Source organism: Heliconius melpomene, chromosome 1, assembly GCF_056956725.1.
Source record: "Heliconius melpomene rosina isolate 202511_hmr_F chromosome 1, ASM5695672v1, whole genome shotgun sequence".
Taxonomy (NCBI): domain Eukaryota; kingdom Metazoa; phylum Arthropoda; class Insecta; order Lepidoptera; family Nymphalidae; genus Heliconius; species Heliconius melpomene.
The window spans coordinates 8,868,459-8,877,813 of NC_140389.1; the positions used below are offsets into that span (position 1 = coordinate 8,868,459).

Below are 9,355 nucleotides of genomic sequence, written 5' to 3' on the forward strand. Positions count from 1 at the left end.
TTTACTATCGACATGGAATAAAAAAAATTGTAGACTATCATTGCATTGCATGTATGTGTGTCTGTCTTGTCGCTGCTTTGTAAATCTTAGAAGGATGTAAAGGTCCAATATCAATTACCAAAACGATTAAAAATACAAAAATAAAAAGAAAAATTATTTCCAAATTAGATTACTAGTAAACCGCACATATTATACGTATAATTTGTTCGAAAGTACTTGTTATGTAATATTTTCAGTGCGGTTAGAATAACTGAATAATATATCGTTGTCACTATATTACACTATTGGATATATCGCTGGCTCTATAGCTTGGCTAAGCTCGATACAGCTTTCGTTAAAGTCTGATTATTGTATAACCAGGATTTTATGTACGTCGTTAAATAAAAACTTTTAAAAAGATTTAAAATTTTAAATCCCTAAAATATTAACAATAAAATAAATTTTAAACAAAAAAGATGTGTTATGAATGCAAATATCGTAATAGAAGTTATCATACGTCGGTGCTTGTCTTAAGCATCATCTCTAAGCCCCGTTATTTTGTACCATATTTCGGCATTACTACGGTACCATTTGATGAACAAGAAAAACAAAATAGAGGTTTGCTCTTCTTTTGAGTACTTTACAAGTACCGAGAATAAAGTAGTATACTTATATTTAACACTTTTAAAAAAAATAAAATTAAATCAGCTTCACGCTGTATACCGCACACAGGAGGGTAGGCAGGGGGACTTTCTGTCGAATTCTGGAGGCATTGCGTGTTGAGTGGCAGAACTAAACGCCACGCTTTGCCTCGAAACCAAAGCGAAGAAATGGAAATATAAACGTAAATGAATATTTCACTTCCTCGGGTGGGGATCGAACCCACAACCGTCGCGTTACAGTCACACCCTTGTGCCGCTGCGTCACGACGGCCTCTTTACGACTTTTAAGTGGCCAAAAATTCCCACGGATCCATCCACCTGGAACTGGATAAACCGGATATTGTAACTTGATAAGTTCTTTGATGCATCTCAAATCCTTCACCATGTTAAAGTGCTTTAATATGAGTAAATATATTTATATGACACAAGCAATCGAGACTTTTATGACAGACTATTACTATTAAAACGTTCCTTTTAGTACATGACACATAATTGCATTTTCAAATTATGGTAATAATTTGGAATATTAATAATATTCCAGTAGTAAGATTCATTCAGTAGTGTTTAGTAAGATTCATTCTTAATAAGGCTATTGCTTCGTTCTATAATTTTGAAATAATTCAATAGTTTTCACAACATCTTTTCCGTTCTAGGTAAACAACAAGTCTACGTACCTACATTGTTCGCAAAATCAAGAGGTAATAATATCTTTTTATATTGCTCAAAAAAACTCAGTTCTGTCCTCGTTTTCTCACGACCCCAATATTTTCTTAAATTAGAATTTTTAAAACCTATTTGGTTTCATTTGAGCCAACGTTAATTATTATATATTCCTTATATTTTATTAGAAACTTTAACAACATTTTGAATCTTTTACTCTTATATAAGCTACAAAAGTACTGAGGTAACAAACATAAAAAAATACAGTCGAATTGATAACCTCCCCCTTTTACAGAAGTGGGTATATTAAGTAGGCATTTGCTCTGGCATTGTAAAAAATATTATATTAAAAAATATTCAGAATTGGTCTTTTTCTTCATTGTGATATTTCTCACGATATTTCTTGTAACAATGGCATGAGTTTATTATTTATAATCTTTAATAAGCGCAATAGAAGAGATTATGCCAGAGAATAGACCGAAGGTGCCGAAAAAACCCAGTCATTCTGATAATATGTGTTTTACAATATTCCAATTTCCTATGAAAAACACTAATGAGTAACGGATGTTTTGATTTGGTACACAGATAAAATATAGTACTACCATTCATAATTGACTACGCATTGTGGTTAAGATAGCGTTATTTGAGCGTCGTCAACTCACGTCCGAGGTTATCTATAGAATAACGGTTTAATAAGTATTAAACGTTTGATTATATAATGATATACTATTTCTTATAATATCTTTATGTTATAGGTATATATTTTTTTATATTTGTATATAGGTTCATAACCTACCAATATCGTTATATTAGGCTTGTTACTCTTATATTAAATTACCTAGACTATGTGGAATGTGGTCAAATATCGGAGTAATTCGATATAAGATCACTAAGTACGTAAATGAGACAGATGATCGCGACCAATATATCACATTCTATTGTTAAAAGTTAAATATAAAATATATATAGAAACTTATATTTACTATATATCTCGTGAACTTATAGCAAGGTACCGTTACATCCCGAGTCGCGAGAGCCTCGTTAAATGCAACTCTAGCTTGGAAAGGACCATGGGAACTGGGGCACAATTGCTTCGTATCAATAATATGAACATAAATCAAGATAATTATTTAAATAATTATAGTTTACTGTAAATAAAAAAATATGTGTAAAAATTAATAATGAAAAATAATGACTTGTTGTTGTTTATATTTTAATGGAAAAAAATGTAGCTATATAAAAGCTTAGGAATCTTAGCTGCGCTAAAATGTCAAAGCGGGCTTAATGTAGAGATGTCAGATATCTTTTTGTATAATAAATAATCTTGAGCACAACCATCCGATGGAATATTTATAGAGTATATGTAGATACAGGCGTTTCTGTGAGAATAAAATACAGAAACACCTGGCAATTGCGAGCGGCGGCCGGCGTGGTATCGCAGCGGGCGCGTGTTGCGATACTATCGCCATGTTTATAGAAAAGACTAACGAGGTACGCCGTCAGCCAGGATCCTGAGAGTCAGATATTGGATAAAATAACGATCATGTCATATCAAGGTGCTTACAATTATAAAAGACTATACCTAATATATACTTTGCATTGATCGTAGTACCTATAAAATATCGATCTCTAGTTTTCGGCGATGATAGTTTTTAAAATAAAATTATATTAATATAAACTTATGGAGCCCCTTTGTTCAGGCAAGCACATATTATAGACTAATCTTTTAACTTATAAATACCTACCCTAGACCTCTATTTAAAATATTTGTATGAAAATATGTTCAATCTAATAAATAGTATTTATTTATATTGTTTGTTTCATGCATCTCGTATACTCGACAAAAGGATCAGGTATGTACCGCGTAACATTATAACTGGTCATGTACAAACATATTTCTTATATTTAGCATATTTTTAACATTATAGTTTAAATGATAACGAAATGAATTTAAAATCTTTTTATAGCTTGGCCAGCTACTTGAATACATATGATACTTTTAGATGTAGATTTCGCTATGTGTGCAATGTTATTGGGTTGAATGTGAGTGCTAATTTTAAGCCAAACTATCATTGGTATATTCATACAAAAACATTACAATTAGATTATTAAATTGTCTAGTTTCCCTAAAAAGTCCTGCATTTAATTAGGGTGTGACTCGTAGTCTAGAGTTTGTTAAATCATGGATAGTTGGCACTGGGGGTTGGCATTACGGGGCGTTGGGCGTTGGGCGCAATGGGGCATAGCGGGGCATAGCGGGGCATAGTGATGGAGAGCACCTGGCGCTGAGTGAGTGTGATGTTTCAGTGCGGCTATCTCGAGGGGCTGCGCTCATCACTCGGTGGCTGGACGCAGAAAGTAAAGTCATGGTACTGGGGACGACCTCTAGTAAGTGGCCCGGCCTCCCGCCGACAGACAAATCGGCAAACTGTCCTAGCACATTGAAAAATCTCTTTATGCACGATACTAAAAATTTAACTTTCTATTCCAAATTCTCGCTTTTAAAACCGAACGATGCTTGGTGTTAGAAGTTTTATTTATGTTATCACTACTTTTGTCGTTGCACTTCATTTCGGTGTTTATTTTTATGTCAAATTTATTTTTTCATTCGAATTCAGTATAGTAAAGCACACAATTTGTTTCGGTTATTTATTTACATCAATTAGTTAGTAGAAGTAACCTTAATACTGGGTAAAACTGCATGAAAGATTTGTTTAATTTCAATTAAAATAGTTTCCGCAATTCATATCACATTTGTATTGTTTGTACGTATTTCAACATTCAAATCGGTCGTGGTAATTAATATTTGTTTTCTTTTTTTTTTAATGCATGGTGGCAAAAATAAGAAATATATTTGGTTTACCTTAAAAAGTATCCGTAAGCTTTATGTTCTATAACAATTCGTTACAATTTCTTTATGGTGCCGCTGCATAGGTGCGCTGATTGGTTTAAAATATTTTTCATGAGACACTTGTAAAGTAACCTTTGTACCACGCCACCGAGTGATCGAAACGCATGTTTCCAAGCCTCCAGCTCACATCTCACTTACAGCTTCCCGATACATTTGACGTAAAGATCATTGACATGTTGGTAACTGAGAGGCACAAGGTTGTATGAGTGAGCCTAAGTATTTAGTAAAGATTTCGCCAGATACTGCCCTATGCCGCCCAGCTACACTGTCCTTAGTTAGAGCACTCAGTTGTTATTAGAGGCTGATATATTGTTGCTGTCTTAGCGTAGTGCTATAAAATTAGTGTGAATGTGGTAAATAATCAGGGACCAAATAAAATATAAATTCTTATAAGAAATTCAGAAATGTCGAAACAATCAAAACTAAGAACCTCTGTAAAGTAACTACTCAAAGTTAAACCACCAATCGAAATTTAGATAAAGAACGTTTTAAGTAAGTCATATCGACAGGAATTGGCCCACAAGTTGTCACGTAGCTTCGACATGAAAGAAGAAGGTGGTGCTTTACTTGAGGATCGAGGTGGGATCCGCAGGCACCAGTCTATGCAGCGCCTGCAACATGGGGAAGGGACGATCGACGAAGGCAGAGCGGCGCGGGTTGTCCCCGACCACCATGGAAACCTGCATATTACTGTGAAGAAGACCAAGCCTATCCTTGGCATCGCGATCGAAGGTGGTGCCAACACTAAACATCCGTTGCCCAGAATAATTAACATTCACGTAAGATTTATGACTTATTCTAAAATTAGTTATTGTATTTACTTATATTAACTAATTTGACATTACACTGGCAGTAATAATAGAGATACTTAATGTGTTTTAATCGTATTTCAGGAGCATGGATCAGCGTATGAGGCAGGTGGCTTGGAGGTAGGACAACTAATTCTGGCGGTTGACGGGCATAGAGTAGAAGGCATGCAACACCAAGAAGTCGCTCGACTTATAGCAGAATCGTTTGCGCAAAGAGATAAGCCGGTAAAGATACACCAAATTAAAAATAATTATTGTTTCTTTCCCACTTTTCCCTCAATTTTCGAAACATTGAGTTTTTAATAAACATTGAGTCTTTATTATTAAAGCAATGAAAACAAATTAACTCATTCTTCGAATAGAACCTTTTCGTTTGTAGTCAGATGCTATGCTGCTGCGGAACGACGGCGTTGAAATTTTTTTCGTATTTTAATTCTTAGCGTAACAGAAATATACTCAATTAAAATAAATATTTAGATTAAATTAGTATTTATATTGTAAGATTAAAATAATATTTAAATTATAAGATTATTGCGGTGTCTTATATTTTTCTTTTATTGCATTTCAGGAAATAGAGTTCTTGGTGGTCGAAGCAAAGAAATCAAACTTGGAACCAAAGCCAACGGCTTTAATTTTTTTGGAGGCCTAACATCTACTTTCCCTCCCCGCCAGCGATCCTCCGGCCGCGCTGGGCAACGCGACGTCGGAGGTCGACCTCACCGCGCACACCACGGAATAGCCAACTCCAACCTGCGCTGTCACATGCTCTTCTGAACGGATTCTCGGTAACAACTCGGCACTATTCTAAATCCTACTTATTAATATTCAAATATTGGTATAACATCTAGGGTATCGAGATAGAAACGAACATATGATTGTTGTATGGTCCGAAAATATATCTATAAAGGAAGAAATCTCGTTTAAAATAATATTACGTAGGAGTTATCGAAGAAGTGTCGAGTGATTAACGATGTTGAATTATGATCACTCTACAGGAGATTGCATCTAAATAGATGATGTATACCAACAGATCCTATTCTGACGTTGCAACGGACTGAAATGAAAGGCAGGTATTAAAATATAGGCTATACAAAATTAATGGCACAAGGGAGGCATATAAATTTTCAAATATAATAAATAAACTTGAGAAAATATTGCAGAAACTTGAAAAAATTAAACCAAGTACACTGCCCAAGATTAAACGACTCTTCAAAAACGTCCCACTTTATTCCACCGGGATTTTACGGGTAGTCCTTAAATTTTTGAAATTCTTTTCTAGAATGTAGTATTACCAATTTTACCGGTAGTCTGTGACTGAATTTTATAAGAAATCTCATACTTTTAACAATTGTAATTTAATAAAATAATTCACTCTTGAATAAGTCACAAGTAAATACTGCAGATTAGGCACTTTAATACAATCCGCAATTAACTTCCATAGAACTAGAGTTGTGTAAAATGAAAATAACATAGTTGAGCTAATATTTAATAGATTGGCAACATTGGTGCTACGTAACTAATTCACAAAAGATTATAGATCGGTTCAAACTTACCTAGTAGTTGGTCACTAGAGGGCGACTAGAGCTTCGGCGCATACATTACAAATCATGTGATGTCATCTGTTCACTTGCGTCATTTCAAATCAAAACTTTTTAATTATTTCAAAAAGCTATACGGATTGCAATGCTGTCGTTATTTACAATAATTCCTGAGACGACCATTTACTTGGTAAAGGTAATAATTAAGTTAATTTCAATATAAATTGCAATAAATATAATAAAACTGCAATAAATGCAATTTTCACCTTTACCATCAACTCCAGTCTTGCAATCCTAAAAAACTGTGGATTTCAATTTAGATTCACGACAAATATTTTAATGAAACATTTTGTAAAGAAAGAATATAACTAAAATTTATATTAAATTCATATCAAATCGAGCGGTCCATGTGCCATCAAAATTGCATTTGGTTTGGATCATTTCATCGGATCGTTGTCGACGGTAAGTAGGAGTAGATCATCATCAGTAGAGCAGAGCTTGCAGCAAGACGCGTGACTAAGCAAACTATAATATAATCATTTTGTAGAATTATCTGCAATTATACATTTATTAAAAATAATTAATTGATGGGTACTTAAAAGAGAATCTCAGTTTGCTTAGGAAATAAAAGTGCGTCAACATCATTCCATTGGTAGAAAAGCGGTGAGTTAAAGGATTTATGGCGGAGAGGGATTTAAGCCCACTCTTGATAACAGAATATTAAGTACTTATAAGTGAATGTGTGCTATCATTTTTTTATTAGATATATCTAGTCAGAATCGGCTTTATTGTATTAGAATACATTACAATGGAAGTTCAGTTCAAAATTGTTTAGAAGCTTTTGTCATTTAAACGATTTATAAAAGTATCGATTTAATCTATCTACTGGCGAGTACTTAAAACGTATACAAAAAAACTTAAAACGTACATAAAATACATACAAAAAAGGTCATAAAATTTAAAATATGTAATTAATTACACATTTAATACAATGTCAGTGGACAGATTAAGTCTAAGTTCATATATGGTATTTTATTGGATGTTAAACGTGATTTGTAATACAAATAGATATTCAATGTGTTTCGCTAAAGCTTTTAACTCTGTACAAATGATGTAGATATATTGTAACCATTATTACGCGATCCCACTTGTACCTTGTAAAATATATCATGTATTTCTTCTAATTGTTTTATCTGAAAAGCATTTAATAATGTAAATATATAAACATAAGTTGTAAATATAATATTATATTTGAATGTATTGTAAAAAGATATATTTCATAAAGTTAGTGCCAAAAGCGTACAGTCCTTGAACTTATTCTCTTGTGAGAGATAAACGACAGATACCAATTTAAGATTTTTAAATACGTATATATATATATATATATATGTGAGTAAATATTGAAAAAAAAACTTGTTTTTAAAGAAATAACCAGTGTCTTAATTGAACTAAGCATTTTTTTATAATTATGACATTGCTTGTATAAAATGTTTAGGAGTTTATGAATGAGCGGTCATAAATATGTAACCACATTGTACGCTCATTTCACTTACGCTTTAAATTTAGACTATAATAATATTTCATCACAATTTCACGTCGTTTATATTTTATAACTCACGATTATGACTTTTTGGTAAAATTTTATACATAGATAATATATATAATATGTACTCGTATGTATATTGAATCTGTACCTAATAAATGAAATTTAGTAGTTATATTTTATTAATATAAGTTGTTTACGTTATTAAAAGTAATTAATAAATCATATTATGGTCACTATTAAAACCTTTCAATCATAAACAATTTAAATATAACAATTAACGAATTTTAAAATTGATATAGTATATTATTATCTGTATATACCTTCATATTATTGTCACTTTATAAATTCTTTGTATAGTATATCCAAAGCTTAAAATGTCAATTCAAGAAACAGTACTGTAATAAAAAAAGCAATGTACGTAAGAGAAAATTTAATACATAATATATTATTAGCTACTAAATTTTATATTATGTTTCATAGTTGCAAATTTTAAGTATTTTTATATTTGTAATTAGTTTAAACATTATCAATATGTAGTATGCGAATCTACCGCTCTAATGTACCTATATTGTATCTGTACCTACTTAAATAAAGCTAGTTGTCAAGCGCCACCTTGATCAACTTACGTAAAACTTACTAAATATATAAAAAACCTCCGCCATCTTGAATTACATACCTATTTCGCGCTAGTTGTTTTAATTTTTCACCATCGCTTATTTCACCTCTTCGCTATCAACAAGGACATATTCCTAAATATTCTATGCCGTCCATATTATTTTTATTGTTTTGTCCTCGGCGCAACGCGACAGTTTGTCTAACAATAAGATTCTTTATATTATAAATTATATGTGAACTTTAGCTAGCATTTGGTACAATTCACTATATATTTTAAATTCTACATGTACTTCGTGCTATTATTCTGTTGAAATATCTATATTGTAGTCTGTTGTTAAGTTTGCAGTTGACAACAAAATATATTGTTATCTAGATAATGTATTAATTTTGTGTGTTTTATTTTATATATCCATTCTTTCAGTTATTGTATCTATACGTAGATACTTCAGTGTACATTACTCGTAATCTACGGTTAACAAAAGCCATGTTAATCATTTTTTCAGCAAATATATAAAGTAAATAAATAAATCAATCATTTACTCTGTATCCCGCGCCCAGCAGTGTAGGCAGAGGGAACCTCGTGTTAAGACACTCCGTTCCCCACACCCACCCAAAATGATCAAATGCTTAACAAG

The 9,355-nt window shown here is 32.3% G+C and overlaps 1 protein-coding gene across 6 annotated transcripts in view; it reads left to right on the forward strand.

Annotated features, from left to right (window-relative positions):
• Nucleotides 1–9,105, forward strand: part of dysc (whirlin protein dyschronic) — a 69,383-nt gene extending 60,278 nt beyond the window's left edge. For 5 of the 6 annotated variants that reach the window (XM_085193383.1, XM_085193404.1, XM_085193414.1 and 2 more), the window contains 4 exons: nt 1,295–1,339; nt 4,722–4,991; nt 5,106–5,246; nt 5,590–9,105. In XM_085193383.1, coding sequence (XP_085049509.1) covers nt 1,295–1,339; nt 4,722–4,991; nt 5,106–5,246; nt 5,590–5,670 — 537 coding nt within the window. In that variant the 3' untranslated portion in view covers nt 5,671–9,105. Of the gene's footprint in view, nt 1–1,294; nt 1,340–3,148; nt 3,555–4,721; nt 4,992–5,105; nt 5,247–5,589 lie in introns of those variants that run through there. The other variant, XM_085193420.1, reaches the window with a different exon arrangement.
• The last annotated feature ends 250 nt before the right edge of the window (nt 9,106–9,355 follow it).